This window comes from Procambarus clarkii, chromosome 19 (genome assembly GCF_040958095.1).
Source record: "Procambarus clarkii isolate CNS0578487 chromosome 19, FALCON_Pclarkii_2.0, whole genome shotgun sequence".
Taxonomy (NCBI): Eukaryota; Metazoa; Arthropoda; class Malacostraca; order Decapoda; family Cambaridae; genus Procambarus; species Procambarus clarkii.
The window spans coordinates 19,804,072-19,820,990 of record NC_091168.1 but is presented as its reverse complement, the minus strand read 5'-3'; the positions used below and the strand labels follow the sequence as shown (position 1 = coordinate 19,820,990).

Here is a 16,919-nt window from a genome sequence, read left to right as displayed (position 1 = left end):
AGACGGAACAAGTTGGGTGAGAAGGTGGTAGAGGCTAAAACCGTCGGTGATTTCAAAGCGTTATATGACAGTGCTGGGATGACAGGATACCACGAGCAGTTATTTTGATGACCTTCATTTGAAAAACACTCAAAAGCCACTTAATGTATCATTATCAGTATGAAGTTATTAACAGAAACGGTATTTATAGAGGTGTGTTTACATATCCACACTGCTGTTTCAGGTTATCTTCCTGTTACCTTGTGATGGTTCCAAGGATCAATGTCCTTGTGCCCCAGTCTCTGACCACGCCAAGAAAATTTATGCCAAAATAACCTGTGAATTTTGGTTACCAACCATCTCCCCTTTCTGCATTAAAATTGTTTGAATAGTTTTCTAGATTATAGAAACAGAAATCAAACTGAAGTGTGTTGCTCAGAGAGAAGTTAGATTACCAAATTAGAGTGAGGGTGGCCTTATGAGATTATCAACAAGGCCTTATTCCATGTTGAAATTAAGTGCCCAAAATTTGGACAGATTTTACAAACCTGTTAAAAAAAAAAAAAAAAAAAAATCGGCTGCAAATCTTGAAATAAGTGTAAATTAATACTGCGTGCAGACAGACAGTGGGCAACCAAAGAAATTATATTTGTGGTAGTGGGTATCTTCATTTTTACACCCATTGCGATGCTTTTCTTTGTTTGGCTTCAAAGACAAATGGCTTATTTAGTGAAACGGTAGTAAAGGAGAGCTTCAGTGCTTAAAGTATCACATAATTTCAAAATCTTAGATGTATGTAATGTAAACATTTTGATTCGATATTAATATTTGTATTTTCAGGATTAAATTAACTATTCAAAGTTTGTTGTCCTCAGTTTACAATTAATGCATGGCATATAAAAATGTATGCATAAAATGCATATTGATAATGTCAGTGAAAAAATTGTGCTTTTGGGCTTTTTTTGCTTTAAAGCTGCGTTTTGCTTTCAAAGTTTGATTGAATCTTGACATGGTTCGACTGCGTCAGGATTATGCTTGAATGCTGGTGTTGTCTTGCCCATCTTAGAAAGTCAGTACAGCAGTTTTTTAATACCGTGATCCCAGGTAAGTACTGAGGCACGTTTGACCATAAATATCAACAGCGCAGGTATGTTACGTAGCTTTGGATCACTTGCCAATGGCATTACAGCATATACAAATTCTTCCTTTGGATTTGTAATAGATTGTTTATAATTAACACATTAACTTTATTAACCTAATGTGTTATGGATATTGAATAACTTTTTATTAGGAAAAAAATAAAGCTAACCCCTAATTTCCTGTGAAGTTTTGATGAAGGGCATTAAAACAGTACTGTGTATAATTTTCACTCTTCACATAATACATTATACATTAACCAGTAGAAACACAGCTGGAATTATTTTGCTTTAGTTAACCACTAGTAGTTTGCATTCTCTCTAATTGTAGTAATTACGTACAGTACTTGTGTGTGTGGGGATTTCCTTGGTACTAGTATTTGTTTCCTTCACTGTGTTTGTACAAATATTCCCTATATAATTGATGACTATATGGCTATGTTTTGTGCCTTCATTAGATATAAGTTTGTGAAGTTTACATCTTCATTAAAAATAAAGCTATGGTTCTTTGCTTACATGTATCTCATGATTTATAAAAGTTTTACAAATGATCTTGTAATGATTTCTCTAACTTTCAAAACTGTATCTTGAGCTTTTGCTTGCTTCTGTGATGTTTGAGGGCCCAGCTTAACATTGCGTGCTGGCTTGCTCTGTCCCACAGGCATGCGTAGTGGGACAGTGACCCCGAATTCTCCCTCTCGTCCTACCTCTGCCCTGAGTCAAGGGTCAAACAACAGCAGTCAAGTCTCTCTCAGGTCAAGAACCTCTCCTCGGAAACCTCGCCCACTCAGCATTGCTGGATCTTCACTGTCTTCTGCAGATAAACCCAGAGATGGAGCTACACTATCAAGGGAAAGCAGGCCCATGGAAAGGAAATGTATGTTACTATTAAAGTAATTGGCTAAAATGTGCATTGCCTTCTCTGCTTGCTATGTCTTGACTATTCTACCTTTCCAAGATAAATTAAGTGCTCTAAATATAAGTTCTTAATTATCAATGCTAAATAAATCATGTTTTATATTACTGTATATTTGTTTATATTGCAGTGTCAGTTGGAGCAACTCCATCCACAACCAAACCCCTACGAGCCAAAAGTGCCGGGTCTGACAGGAGCACACCTGCCACTCCTGCTCGCACACCTGTAAAGACATCCACCCCAAAGAAAACTCCATCTCAAGTTAAAGCTGAAAGTGCTGCTAAGAAAGCAATAGAAAAAAGTAAAACAACTCCTAAGAGTAAACCAAGTCCCAAAACTCCATTACAATCCCCTGCTGTAGAAAACAAGTCTCTTCCTGGAGTCAAAGAAGACAAAAAGAAGGCCAAGGAAGACAAAAATTTAGAAATAAAATCTGATGAACTAAATGATATAACTGAAGATAGTAATATTAATGAAAGTGTTGGTGAAACACCGCCAAGAGAAAAAATGAATGGTGCTGATTTACAGTTAGAGGCAGTAGTTGCGGATGTACAAGTGCAACCAGAAAAAGATGCAGGTGCCAAAATTGAACATCCATCAGAGGATTTACAGGCACAAGATAAATCTCCAGTAGCGGCACCAGTATCTGAAACGAAGCAGTTAATTGAAGATTCTGTAAAATCAGTCGAGCCCTCTATTAAAGAAAAAGAGGTTCTAGAAGTATCGGCTGATACTCCAAGTATTCCTGTTGAAGACAAAAATGTAGTGGATGAATCTCCAGATAAAGTTTTACCAGAAGAAAACCTTAGTTCATCAGTAATTGAAGAGAGTTTAGACAAGCCAGTTGAAGATAATAGTGGAGACCAAGATAAGACCTTGGCCCAGAAAGCTGCAGAGAAGCCTGTTACTGGTTATGCTACAGAAGAGGAATACAAAGCAGCCCTAGCAGAGAAGCGAAGACTTGCCAGGGAAGCTAAAGAACGAGAGCTAGAATTAGAGCGCCAGAGACAAGTGAGTAAGAGTTATTTTTGTGTTCCTTGGAAAAATGTGAGCATTAAATAGTTTCATGCAGTGTTATGCCAACAGAATTTGTATGGTACAAGGCAAGGTAATTGAGGAGAATGCTCTAAGCCAATATGATTATATAACACCTGGAAGAAATATGAGGACATTGATTTGGCGTAGGACAGATGGAATGAATGATGGCAACCAGTTGCACCGTTAGGGATCAAACGCCAAGATGTGAGAATGGAGGCTGTTGCTGTAGCAACCAGTCTTAGTGGACCTGTTGTATGGTATAAATAATAGCTAGCTTATATGGGTCAATAGGCTGTCTGCAGTTTACTCTAGGCTTATGTTCTTGTTTTAACTCTTACAGCTTGATCTGGGGATTTTCCCATAGTAACAATGCACTAACCTTATTAGCTTTCAATTCATGTTTCTTTGGTATACTCTGAGATTTATACAAGCGAGTGTTAAATCAGTCCAAAAAAATTATATGTAAATACCATGCATTCTTTCAACTATAGTTGGATACTGGTTGTCTTCATAAATTTGTTCCAGGCTTTAGAGTCTTCTCCATGATTACACTTTGTCCTGCATGAGGTGTTGGCATTGGCATATAGAGCAAGGTTACGATTCTTTCTTTACTTATTTTCACCTACTAATACTTTCATGTAGCTTACTATGCCAGATTTTAGTTGGTGCATCTCTCCAAGAGAACCCATTCTCACGAGTATTGTATACTTAAAAAGAATCTAAATTCTTACCGATTTAGTTTATTCCTGACGAGCTCAATGCTAGCCAAATGTATCGGCACTTGAAGACATGCCAGAAACTATTATACTCTTAATAATGATATGCACTTACATCTTGCAGCTTATCTTGCACCCAACTTACTAGTAAGTTTAGCCACTGCGGCCTTACGCTCCTCAAAGTGTACACTTCGCCATGGACAGCCATGCATAAACCATTTATACATGGTATCCAATTGTGGATATTTATTACTTTTAGCTGCCTTTTTTAGGCATGCTCTAGACCTCGTGCATGGATTGTGCCATGCTCCTTCCTACAAGGAATGGAACGTGTATCACAAGCTTTTTGGTGTCTATTTTCTATTCTCACTTAACATACTGTTTAGATATTGTACTTTTTTTTCATTATACTTTTATTTATTTATACAAGAGTTCTTACATTCTTGTACATCTGTTGCTGTATATTACAGTTGTCATGATATTCCAAAATAAGTCATCACCCAATGCCGTGTCCTGGAGCATACCTGGAGAGGGTATGCTCCAGGTCACGTTGTTTGGTGATGACTTATTTTGGAATACCATGCTTGAGCAAACACCATCTAAGTCACCTCATGCTCAGGGGCAAGCACTCGCTTATCACCATGTGTGTGATGCACCCAGTACCCATTATCACCATCCTTTTCTGCCTATCCACACGGATACCGATTCTCAATTCACCACTATTAACGAATTTGCTTCTTCCTGCTGATCATAATGGTGTATTACCCCCTAACCATTACTTGATGGATAATTACATTCTCTATTCAGCTTGAGGAGGAAGAGCGTGAAAGGAAGGAAGAAGAGGAGTTCCTTAAGATGATTGCAGAGCAGAAAAAAGCAGAGGAAGAGCGTCTCAGAAAAGCTATAGAAGAAGCTGATCGTAACCGTATAGAAGAAGCAAAGAGGAAAGAAGAGGAAGAAAAGCAAAGAGAAGAGGTAATGAACTTTATTGTATTAACTATTGCTTTGACTCCAGGGTAAATTCCATTGGAATGGCTACTTTGAGGTGATTCTGTGGATCTATATCCCTGGATAATGGTCTGGTCAACAAAACTGTTGAACTTATTGCTTGTAGCAATAAAGTCGGATCAACCTGACAATCGGGTGTCCTGGTTAGTGATTGGTCTCTAGGGACATTGGCCATTGAGGTTTTAGCTTCAGGAAATTTCAGACTTGATGCAGTGTGCTCAGTAGCACAATAACTGTACTATACTGTAATTTAACTCTATTTTGAAGTGCAGTTATTGTCCTATGTTGATTTTAGTTTTTTGCCCTGTTTATACAAATGATGTAAAATATAGTTATAATACATCTGTATGGATGTAGTGAAACCTAGACCCATGAAACAATTTTGCACGTCATGCGATAAAGTTCAGATCACAATTTGGCGTTTCCAGCCAGTGTCAATTTTCAGGCTACATTACTAAACAAAATGACAGCAAAGGAGTGAGTTGCAAGACACTTCTTTTAGGCTGTGCCAGGAATAGATTTCTGTGCAATTTAGGTATACATATTACATTGCAGGCCTATATACAATACTCAGTGTTCTTGTTAATGTGTAAATAGTTATTCCACACAGTAGTCTAAAGAAAAAAAGCAAACATTTACACCATATAACGAACATTACAGCTCTCCTTGGAGAGAGTCACCATGGCATTAGCCCACAGACCAAATGACCCCCCCCCCCCCCTCCACCTTGCCCACAATTCTCCGATGTGCATGAAACACACAGACGTGTATCCGCTTTATTTTTAATTTCCTTACTTTTTACATGCAATTGTATCAATTTATACAATTATTTATAGCTGCAACTTTGATCATGGCTGATCTTTAGGCATTAAATAAATGGACACATTGATTAGTACTGTACACTATTTTGTTAACGTTTGTCACCATAAATATCACTTGTTAGGCTACTAATTCATTTACTGGGAAGGTATTGAGAATATTTTATGTTTGATTTTAACCATATGAATATTCTAGGCTGAACGTCTAGAAAATCAAAAACGTTTAGAAACAGAGGAACGTCTGAGACGAGAAGAAGAAGAACGACAAGCTCGTAAAAGTCGTGTGGCAGCCATAATGGCTAGGACACGAGGCAAAGGAGGATCAAACACTCCAACAAAGGTTGGTATTGCTCATCTTACTGAATTAGTTGTGTGTAATTACCCAAGTGTAGTTACAGGATGAGAGCTTCGCTTGTGGAGTCTCGTCTTCCCAGCACTGTCATATAACGCTTTGAAACTACTGTTCTGACAGTTTTGGCCTCCACCGCCACCTCACTTAACTTGTTTCAACTGTCTGCCACTTTGTTTGGGAAGGTGAATTTTCTAATAACGTTTTGACAACTTTGTTTAGCTAGCTAAAATCTCTATAACCTCCTGTTTTCGGAAGTTCCAGTTCTCTAGAATTCTTATAAATTTTGTAGATTCCTGCTGCTATTTTGCACATAGTGATCATATCGCCATCTAACCACTTGTCCTCCAGTTCTGGAAACCATTTACTTGCATGTCTCTGCACCTTTTCCAGTTTGTTGTGTTTAAGATATAGGCCCCATATAACCACTTAATATTCCAACTTTGGTCTCCCGAAGGTCATGAACAATGTCTTTATTATTTAATCATCCATGTATTTAAAAACAATTCTGAAGTTGGAAAGAGTAGCATAGGCTTCTCGCATGATGTTCTTTATGTAGTCCTCGGGTGAGTTTTCTATCTAGAAGCACTCCCTAGATCTCTATCAGAATTTTGTTTAAAGCTTTTTCACATAATTTGTAGGTTGTATGTGGCCTATATTCTCCTATTCCACATTCCATAATGTTGCATTTATTCACATTAAATAACATTTACCAAGTGGTGCTCCATATACTTATTTTGTCCAGGTGTTCTTGTAGGGCTTGACAATTGTCCAAGTTTATCTTCCCTAGTAGCTTAGCATCGTCAGCAAACATGTTCATATATTTCTGTAATAATATAATTGTCTGACCATGAAGTAAAGTGAGACAGAAAATTCCATAAGTACTTTTGTATTATCAATAATTCATCTGAAAGATCCTTCTGAAGATGTATTGATTAATACAAGATGAAAGAGAGTGAGTGAGTGAGAGTTCAACCTCGATTCAACAAACTTTATGGGATCAAACCCAATTCATTGCAGTCAGGGATTCGTTGCGACTGGAGATGCCTCTAGGATGTACTTTCTGTGCATCCTAGAGGCTGATAGGCATCCAATAGACTAATTTCATTTAGCAAAATTTTCATTTCACCCTATAATAAGACAACTAGAAGTGTACAAAAAAAATTTAACTAGCTATTTCTAATGTCCCCAGCCTCAAAACTCATTTTCAAAAGGTAGCAAGGCCATTCCCGAGTGAACAAAAACCTTGGAAACTTTAAATCAAAACAAACCATTGAATTTGCTCTTAAATGTTCTCAATAGCTTTCCCAAGGCTCCAACTGTTTCTTAACTTTTGTAGATGGATTCAATATTTTATCAAAAATGGAATTGGAGCCATATTAAGTCATACAATTCATATTATGTCAAATGCAGCAAATTCATGCCAATATTTATTCATATTCCCCATCAAATGCAGCAAATGTCATGGAAATATTGTTGAGTAGGCAGTACTGTTATACTTGGTCTTGTAACTGTGTATGAAGGCTGCTTTTAACAGCCTTGTCTCAAGTCTATGTAATGTAAGAGGATGTGTATGTTCCTGTATATGACTGTATGTAAATATTTGTAGTTACATTAATAAAAGATTCAGTGAGTGCCCATGGTCATGTAATTACTTGAGTGTAGTTACAAGACGAGAGCTACACACTGAGAATAGGTCACACAATGTGCTTAATTAATAAATGTCTTGGCTAAGAATGTATAAGAGAGAGGATAAACAAAGATAAAAGAAGTTTAATACTTTATTCACAGAATAAAAGCAGCATCGAGGTGCTGCACTCAGTTTGATATTCTTGCTATATTCTTACTCTAACCATGTGTTTTTAATTTAATATATATTTTTTTTATTCATACAGGCTGAGGCGAAAACACCCTCGGATGAAGCAAAGAATTTTGGTGATGGAGAAATGACCACCAGTATGACCGACTCCATGATCTCTCTCGTCACTGCTTCCGAGATGCAGTCTGAGCCAAAAATTGACTCTCAGCCGGTCATTTCTACTCCTGACACTCCAGCTCAGCTAATTAGTGATGTAGCTTCACATCATTCTAGTGATGTGTTACCTAAACCCTCAGGTGACTCGTATGCTCCGCCAACTAGTGACGTATCTATAAAGACAGTTCATGACGTGGACATGGCTTCACAGAGTCACACTACTGAAATAGTTGTTGATTCTAAATCTTCTGTTGAACAGAAAGTGATGCATTCTAATATTGAAGTGACCTCTACCACAGAAAACTATCAAGTGGACGATCTTATTAGTGGCATGTCATCAGTTAAGGTGGAAGAGCCACACGTAAATGGGGATTCCCCAGTGCCCATGGACACTACCCCTACTCAGTCAGTTGACTTGTTGGGATCCCTTAGTGATGTACATAGTGTAAATCATAATGGAGTAGATAATACACCGCCACACACCACTCAAGGGTGAGTTGAGAGGCACTATGCTTCTCTTGTTGTATTGTGTTTAGTAAATTTCAAGTATTTAATATGCTTATTTAGATGAAGAGTTTTACATTCTAGGAATATTTGTCTTCCAATATACTTTATTTTTCCCCTCCCAGGCAACTTTGCTCATTTCTTGCCTTTCGCAAATGACTTGACTGAAAGAGAGGGAGGGAGGGAGTGAGTGAGTTGACAGGGGGAGAGAGGGATGAAAGGACAACTTGCTCATCCTTCCTCTTCTTTCCATTCCTCCCCTTCTCCCTCCCCCACCTCATTTCCTTCCTTCCCTCCCTGTGCCCCTACTTCCTCTCCTCCCATCCTCTAGTTGATGCTGCAGTATGTAACATGGAAGATATGGCAAATAATGTAGATGGTGTCATTTTTTGTATTGAATGTTCTATTTTGCTCTGCTGTAACCCTTGGGGTTGTGCCTTGCCATCCCTGTGAAAATGGGGAAATAATGGTGGTGCTAACATTTTAAGAGATGAGGTTTACCTGGGAACTTAATAATGAGATATGTTGGGTATACAGTAGATAGAAAATGGATGAAGAGAGGGTGTAAATACAGGAGTGAGGGAAGAGGACTAAAAAGCAGTTCATAATGACATAAACATGTGATGTATGTGGCCATTTAGAATGAATAAATAGTAATTATTGTACAGGAAGAGCAACACATGGTGACTGCTTAAGTCTTTCTAGTAGGCTTTGGAATATAGTGCTTTAATAATGATATATGTACAGTTAGATGCTTTATAGTTTATTCTCCAAATTAATATTATGTATTGTGCTTTAATTTGTTCTTTTATACATAAAGTTGATCTTGCAATTCATTTGAATAATTTTATTATCTTTTTAAAGCTTTTAAAATTTCATAATTTATGTAAACTGATGTTTGTTACAAAAAGCCTAGACTCTTGTAGACACTAAATCCAGGAGGAAGTTTTGATACAGAATGCCTTTCAAATAGAAGCATAATACCAATATTAAGTCATTAATAAGAAGGTGGAAACAGTGCATGAAGAAAATCCTAGTACGAGTAAATTACAAGAATTAACTAGAGAATAATACTGTAGTGTACAAGAAAATTGACACATTAGCATTGTTTCATCCCAAATGTGCAGTATACCCATTTTGCACTTGTATTCAGGCATTTTCCTTGTGCATTAATACTATAATATCCTTGGGTGCCCTTCAACCTGTCTTGGTCTCTAGTTTCCAATGGAAGGGGTCGATTTTTAAGTTTGGTCAGGGAATCTTCATTGTTCTTCTTCAATGTTCGAGCTTGGTTTATTGGGTGCTACTTTCAGAGTGCATTCCATGGCTCATCAAGGTCTTAGGATGCTAATTTCAGGTTTCCAACATCACACATTATGCCACTTTTGGTCTGTTGGTTCTTTCAAGTTCTTCCTGAGGGGTTTGGGTCCTCGCTTCCTTATTTGACACAGCTCTTTTTAAGCAAGGGCTGGCTTCAGCCTTTAGGTTGCGGTTATGAGGCCCCTGCTTCTTCATGGTTTGCAAACAATTCTTTTCTCGTGATTATAACCTGGCTTTTTCCATGCCTGTATGCTCAAGTGGTTTGGGGTGGGCTCTGTCTTTCAGGTTTTCTTGATCTGTGCCTTGTTTGCACCATTGGAGCATTCCACATTTGTTGGAATGAGCCCGAAAAACTTAATACTGGAACAGTGATAAATTGTAGTACGAGGTTTATTAACACTTTCGCCCGGGCATGACGCAGCATTGCGTCATCCGTTTACTGGCGGTAATTCCGGGAATGACGCAGCATTGCGTCATCCACTTTAAATAATCGCCAAAAATCAGGTTTTTATCCGATTTTTTTGGGACTGGTTTTAAAATGCGCGCCGATGTCTTCCCATTTTCTTTGTTGAGCCTTGTGGCCCTCAGGCAACTTGGCACATGCCGTGGGCCCATTGTTTTCGCTCCACTGTTGTGACCAATGTCGCCTCCCCTCGCATCTCAAACGTCTGAACATTTCGGCTATTTTCCGTGGCTATATTTCTTACTGCGGCTTTAGAAACTATCTACGCTTACTCCACGATGGATAGTGATCATGAACAAGGCCCTTCCAGGAAGAAAATTGCGAAAGAAAGGCTTGAAAAGGGCGGGAATTGGGAGTGTAGCTGGAAGGCGGCTGAGCACTCACTCGCGGCTAACGCGTGGCCCGTCTTCAACTCGTCGGCGGTTAGAGCGTGACCAGGTTTTTTATTTTATATGCTAATGTTCCTCTAGAGAATTCTATTGCGAACCCATTGAGACCAAAATGAAAGACTTAGGATAAAAATTGAGGTGACCAGAGTGAAAATAGTGAAAACATTTTATCGCGTTTGTGCGCTTCTGGGTAACTCGTTCGCACTTTCTCTGTTTGCTGCGGGTAATTAGCCGGGCTTTTGGAGTTTATATGCATTTAGTGCTGTAGAGAATTCTATTGCGAACACAAAGATACCAAATTTAATCTCGTAGGACGAGAATTAAGGTGACAAAGTTGAAGAGAGTATACACTTTTCAGAATTTACGCGCACTCCCGTGACACCCTGGGTCCCATATCGCACAGTTGAGGGGTGGCGAGTGGGGTGCACCAAAGTGTTAATGTGCTTATCATAGTCATTACTTCTGTTCTGGTGGTCCTGTCCCATTTTGTCTTGGCTATTTGTGAATTGGTGTCTTATACCGAATACTGTTCTCATTTTGCAAGTTGCTTTCATATCCTAAATTCTCAATCTCTCTTTTGGTCTGTAATTTTTTTTATTTTCTTTGGGCTGTTTTAGTTGGCCTTTGCTTCCAGTTGTTAGGATTGGGTGCTTCATGCTCTCTTCTGGTAGCATAGGTGGCATCTTTGTTCCACTGTGTGTGTGCATAACCTGTTCTCCAATTGCACTAGTGAAGTGAAAAGCTCTGTACCCCCAGGGCACTATCCTTGCACCAATGATTTTTCTAATTTTCATATTATAGACAAAAATACTAGTCACAGCTTTGTGTCATTCTTTGCTGATTATACAAAAATCAGCATGAAAATTACCTGCATAGAAGACACTGAGAAAACTATATGCTGATATTAAGACTTTTAAGCAATGGAAATAGCATAATATTCAACAGTGATAAGTTCCAGGTACTGTACTTGGGTATGATTAAAACAAGGAACGTAAACAAAATACAGTGTACAAAACACAATCAGACCAACATATAGAAGGAAAACTACATGTAAAAGATCTGGGAATTATGATATCTGATGACCTGACATTTAGTGAACATAACCAAGCAAAAATAGCATCTGCCAGTAAAATGATAGGGTGGATTATGAGAATCCTACTCACTTTCCCTTTCAGCAGGAGAGGTTTCTGAAATGGAGGGAACGCACAAAATATATAAAGTATGGCGCGCGCACGATAAAGCGCCTAAACTATTGGGACTGTCTCAAAGATCTCAAAATTTATTCTCTGGAAAGGAGATGCGAGAGAAATCAAATAATATATACATGGAAGATACTGGAAGGAGAGGCTCCAAATTTGCACAGTAGAGTAACAGATTACTGGAGCAAAGGATACGAATGGAAATGCAGAATAGAACCAGTGAGGAGTATAGTTGCCATAGGCCCAATCCGAGAGCACTGTCTTAACATCAGAGGTCCAAGGGTGTTCAATACTCCCAGCAAACTAGGAATATTACTAGAACAAAGGTGGACTTCTTCAAAAAGCAATTAGATAGGTTCTTGCGAGAAGGTTTATCAATCAGGTTGCAGTGGATATGTGGGCCTGCGAGCCACTCAAAGCAACAACCTGTTGGACAGTTATCACATTGAGCCTGATAACTGATAGAGCCTGCACTGGCTCTAGTACTTGAGCCCAGTGCAGGCTGGACTCGAGTAGTAGAACTCCCAAAACCCTCTTAAGGTTGCTCCAGGCAAGCTGTCCATACCTGTGCACTACCTAGGCTGCTTCGGGTTATGCATTATCACCCGAAGCCGTGATAATATGTTGGGTGATTTTTTTTTTCTCCCCTTCAAAATGTCATCGGGTTTCTAATGATTATACATTTTCAAAATATATTTTTTAACAGGACGGACAACCTTCTGGGTTCCTTAGACCCTCTTGACTCATCTCTAATGTCTACCACAACCATCACACCAGCAGCATCAAACTTTGAGCAGATCATAGACTTGGGCCAAACGAAGCTCAGTAACGAAGATGCAGTGAATAGTAATCCACCTTCACCATTTATAGCATTTGAGCAGAATCTGAATAAGAAGCAGAATCAAGAGAATACTAGCACAGTCCCAGGTATGAACAAAATGACTTTGATGAAATAAATATTGAACAGTAAACAAAACTGTGTACTGTACATCTTTTGAAGATAAGGTATAATAAACATTTTATGCATGGCATGTGCAAATTTGTGGAAGATTATTAATTCATAATCATTTCCTATTCATTGGTTAATTTTTAATCTATATGTAAATACTAATTTCACATTTTTGCTTTATTAGTGTAGCAAAACTTAATTTTCATATTTGTCTTTTCAGATCTGCTGCTGTAAATTTCTGGTTTTGTTAATATGCTCTAGAATGTGCGAGTGTTGATTGTGATTTTAAGAAACTTGTGATATTAGCACTGGACCTTAAACACAACCTCACATGGTGGAGGAGCAGGAAAACCTCACCCCATCACTTGTCACGTATTTGCGGGTAGGATTAATCCCTACTACCTCTGCTCCTGTTGTGGCTTACGTGCAAGATATTGAGGATCTGTATTGTTATATATAAGAATTTGGCCTGTCCCCAGTCAAAAAAGGAAACTAGTTGCCTTAATTGGTTTTTAGTATCCAAAATTTATCTGCAAAATTATATATTTGAGCGTGCAGATACGTGCACGAATGCTGACCAGTTACTGGTTATAATCCTCAAGGTGTAATGTATCACTATAGTCTTCTCAGAGATCTGTCTTTCCAAAGGTTAGTATCCTGTAGTTTGAGCCAAAAACTGCTTGCAGATGTAGACAGACAAGGAAATTGTTATCATGACTGTGTTATAGCAGTGTGTTCTGCGCTCCAAAATAGATATATTAATTCTATGACAGTAGATTTACTGCAGAATGTGCTAGTTACTATTGTGCTAAAATATATGCTAAATGATTGACTATTCATTATATATATATATTATATATATACTATGTAATTACACAAATACAATCCATGTGGATCAAATTACGAAGACCAGCATTTTATATACATTGGAACTGTTACATACTGAATGGGTGCTAGTTGGTGTAGCAAGCTTGCCATGACTAATAATAATGGATTGCCTTCAGTCTTCTCATTGTAGACTATGCATTAATACTGCAGTGCATTGTTTCTGTGGCAGAATCAGTCATTAAGAACATTGACTTGTTCACAAAGGCTACCATCACATTTTGGGTCTCCTTGGGGAAAACAGTTCACTTATTATGGTCATTAACCAGTCCACATGAAAATCTCATGTGCATAGTTCATTCTATAATTTTGGAAGCATTTTCTGTATTTCGTTTAGGTAAAAACCTCCTGGGCTTGGTGATAACTGAGAAGTGATGCTGGTTGACTACTCATTGAAGAACTATGGCTGCTACTCACAAGTTATAGTAAAAATGTATTTTAGACTTGTTAATAACCACTAATAGTACTATATTCACCAGCTCTACTCCATTCTATTTCTTTGTGACATTGTGTTTTTCAATTATTTACTTTTATAGAAAATATGTATAAAGTCATGTATTTTTAGGTATTAGGAATTGCTTTAATAAGTCATGTTTTCCCAACTGAGTAATTTTATTTATGTAGTTTAAGGTTTTTATATTTGAGTTGCATTTACCCATGGTGCACCCAACTTCTAAAAACAATAAACAATTCTACATGAAAGTTGGCTTCCTTGCCTCTGTTATATATCATTTATATTTTATTATATGCTCAAAGACCTTAACATTTGACCATTTGCTTGTAAATCTGAGTTTCATGTCTAATTATTGAACATGAAAAGATACAAGTTAATTGTTGATAATTCGGAGGTGATGTCAGGATTATTAATACCTATCTGCCACCTCTCACCTTGTATCTTAAGCCATTATAAACCTAATCCTGTACACTAAAATTCTTGTATTTGTAAAAGTGCTATATGTGGTATAAACATTTATCAATCAATGAATATGTTCTTTCATTAATTCCTTAAATGTAAGCCCGATGACCCCAATTAGTCAATTACTCATGCTCGCTATCTCCACAAATCTTAGATGACCTTCATTTTTTAAGACATTTCTGCCACCTGGAAAAATCCATTTACTAATGGGGTTGTGATGCATCCTTCCATGAATTACTTTTGTTTAACCCTGTAAGACAGTTGCTCTAAACCCCCCTAACACCTGTGTCATGTAATAATAATAGTATAAAGTGTTAGGAATACATCGGGGTTATCTAGAGTATTTGGAGTATGCAAAATTTGACGTAAACAGATATATTGTTTGAAGGAGAGATTTGGGCTTTCTAGATAAAAATGTTATTGGAGAGAGAGAATGGTTAAGTAAATGTAAATAAAAGTGAAAGTTATGGTGGTGGAAAGAAGAAGAAACTGCATGATAGGGAAAAGGAACCATCAGGAGTGCCAAACCATTACGACTATATAGCACTTTGAAGGAATCATGATAAGGATGTGGGTAAGGAATGGTGCCCAACCACTTGGATAGATGAATACCGACCTGCATAAAGCGAGACCATCGCTCTACCGTCCAGCCCAAGTGGTCGTGGGCGATCGGCTTAAATAGTTAGGAGGCGATTGATAAAATAGGAATTTAGGCAGAGTTAAGAGTAGAAAAGCAGGGAGACTGGTGCAATGAAAGCATTGGTTAGAGGGCGAAAAAAAATAAGTTATTTTTAATGAAAAGCCCTTTTCTGATAGGATCCCTTAGTAGCCTTCTTAGTAACTGGTAGGGATGAAGGAGCTTGTTAGGTTAGTGTTTATAATCCCAGTTCACATTCCTGCCCTTGCAATACCAGGTGTCCTTAATTTCTCCTCTATTCTGAATTCTCATCTAGTGTTATCACTATCTTTTTAGTCTTAATTATTAAAACAATTTATGAAACAAAATTGCTTAATTATTAAATGAGAATAAATCCTTATTTCAATAGATCATGAACTTCAATTTAATTAATGCTCAAATATGTTGGTGGGAAGGCCAAAAGTACCGAGAGAGAGAGAGAGAGAGAGAGAGAGAGAGAGAGAGCGTGCAAGCTCGAGGAAAGGCAAGATGTGTTAAATATGCCAAAGTTAGAAGACAGAAAAATAAGGCAATATGATAATTGTGTACAAAACAGTAACAAAAATCGACAAAACTGACAAAGGAATTCTTGAAACATGCAACTTCAACAAGAGGCAGTAGATTCAGGCTAAGACAACAAAGATAGTACAAAAATATTAAAGTTCTTGTTTTTGCATACAAAGAAGTAGATAGATCAAATGAGAAGGCTCTAGATAAAACCTTCAGTAGAGTACTGTAGTTTCAAAGCATGAATTAGCATAGTTCAGACTTGCAATTTTGGCCATTAAGCATAATTCATCATATAGTCTTGGCCCCTGTCATGCTCAGCAACCAGCACCATCGGTTTGTATGCGCTGCGTTTCATACACCAGCAGTAGATAAACAACAAAGAGCTTACATACAGGACGCCCACCAAGCTTGGAAGCTGCTAGTCATGTATCTTTATTAGTATTAAAGTCAGTAACCAAGCAATGGCTTTATATCAACCCTACAACCAAGACTTCCTCAGCAACACACACCACCACAGCCCTCCTATAGTGCCAAATATCTCGTGTAACTTGTGATACTGTATTCTGCGTGTACAAATTGATCCTGCACCTAGACTTGTAATGTAGGCTACTGTCTAAAGACTGTTCTCGTACATTTCTATAATATAGTTGTAACGTACGATTATGTTACGTTGTTGGGTAGATTAGATCCACATTGTTTAGTGAGTTTTCATGTTTATTTAGTAGTCTATCTATCTTGAGATGAGACGAGTGATTACAGTAGTCGGTTGGTAGCATTGTCGTACACGTTGAGACGGAGCTTGGAGCAAAGCAGAGAGCTGAGTGAGGCCGGAGTCGTCGAGCTCTGTGTGGGAGAGCGTGGCGGCTCAATTGGGAATTGTGAGCGTCTGAAGTCGGGGAGCGAGAGCGTGTCGGCTCGATGTGGTCGTAGTCTGCTGTCTGCTCTGTGTCGAAGCTGTAACGTCTTGGGTCGATTAGAACTGTACACGCCGAGTGATACAATCTTGACTGGAGATTGTACTGTCCTCCATTCCGATTGATTGATTGATGAAGATTAAGCCATCCAAAAGGTGGCACGGGCATGAATAGCCCGTAAGTACGTGGTGGCCCTTTTGAGCCATTACCAGTATCGAGAGCTGATGCTGGAGATCTGTGGAGGCGCGAATGCACCCTG

The 16,919-nt window shown here is 38.2% G+C and overlaps 1 protein-coding gene across 46 annotated transcripts in view; it reads left to right on the top strand.

Annotated features, from left to right (window-relative positions):
• The window catches only part of LOC123757502 (ensconsin), a 298,169-nt gene extending 283,540 nt beyond the window's left edge, over positions 1 to 14,629 (top strand). For 30 of the 46 annotated variants that reach the window (XM_045741195.2, XM_069327056.1, XM_069327071.1 and 27 more), the window contains 7 exons: positions 1,777 to 1,992; positions 2,162 to 3,042; positions 4,593 to 4,760; positions 5,808 to 5,951; positions 7,856 to 8,427; positions 12,517 to 12,737; positions 12,980 to 14,629. In XM_045741195.2, the coding sequence (XP_045597151.2) occupies positions 1,777 to 1,992; positions 2,162 to 3,042; positions 4,593 to 4,760; positions 5,808 to 5,951; positions 7,856 to 8,427; positions 12,517 to 12,737; positions 12,980 to 12,993 (2,216 nt within the window). In that variant the 3' untranslated portion in view covers positions 12,994 to 14,629. The remainder of the gene's footprint in view (positions 1 to 1,776; positions 1,993 to 2,161; positions 3,043 to 4,592; positions 4,761 to 5,807; positions 5,952 to 7,855; positions 8,428 to 12,516; positions 12,738 to 12,979) is intronic. The other 16 variants (XM_069327051.1, XM_069327061.1, XM_069327069.1 and 13 more) reach the window with 1 other exon arrangement.
• The last annotated feature ends 2,290 nt before the right edge of the window (positions 14,630 to 16,919 follow it).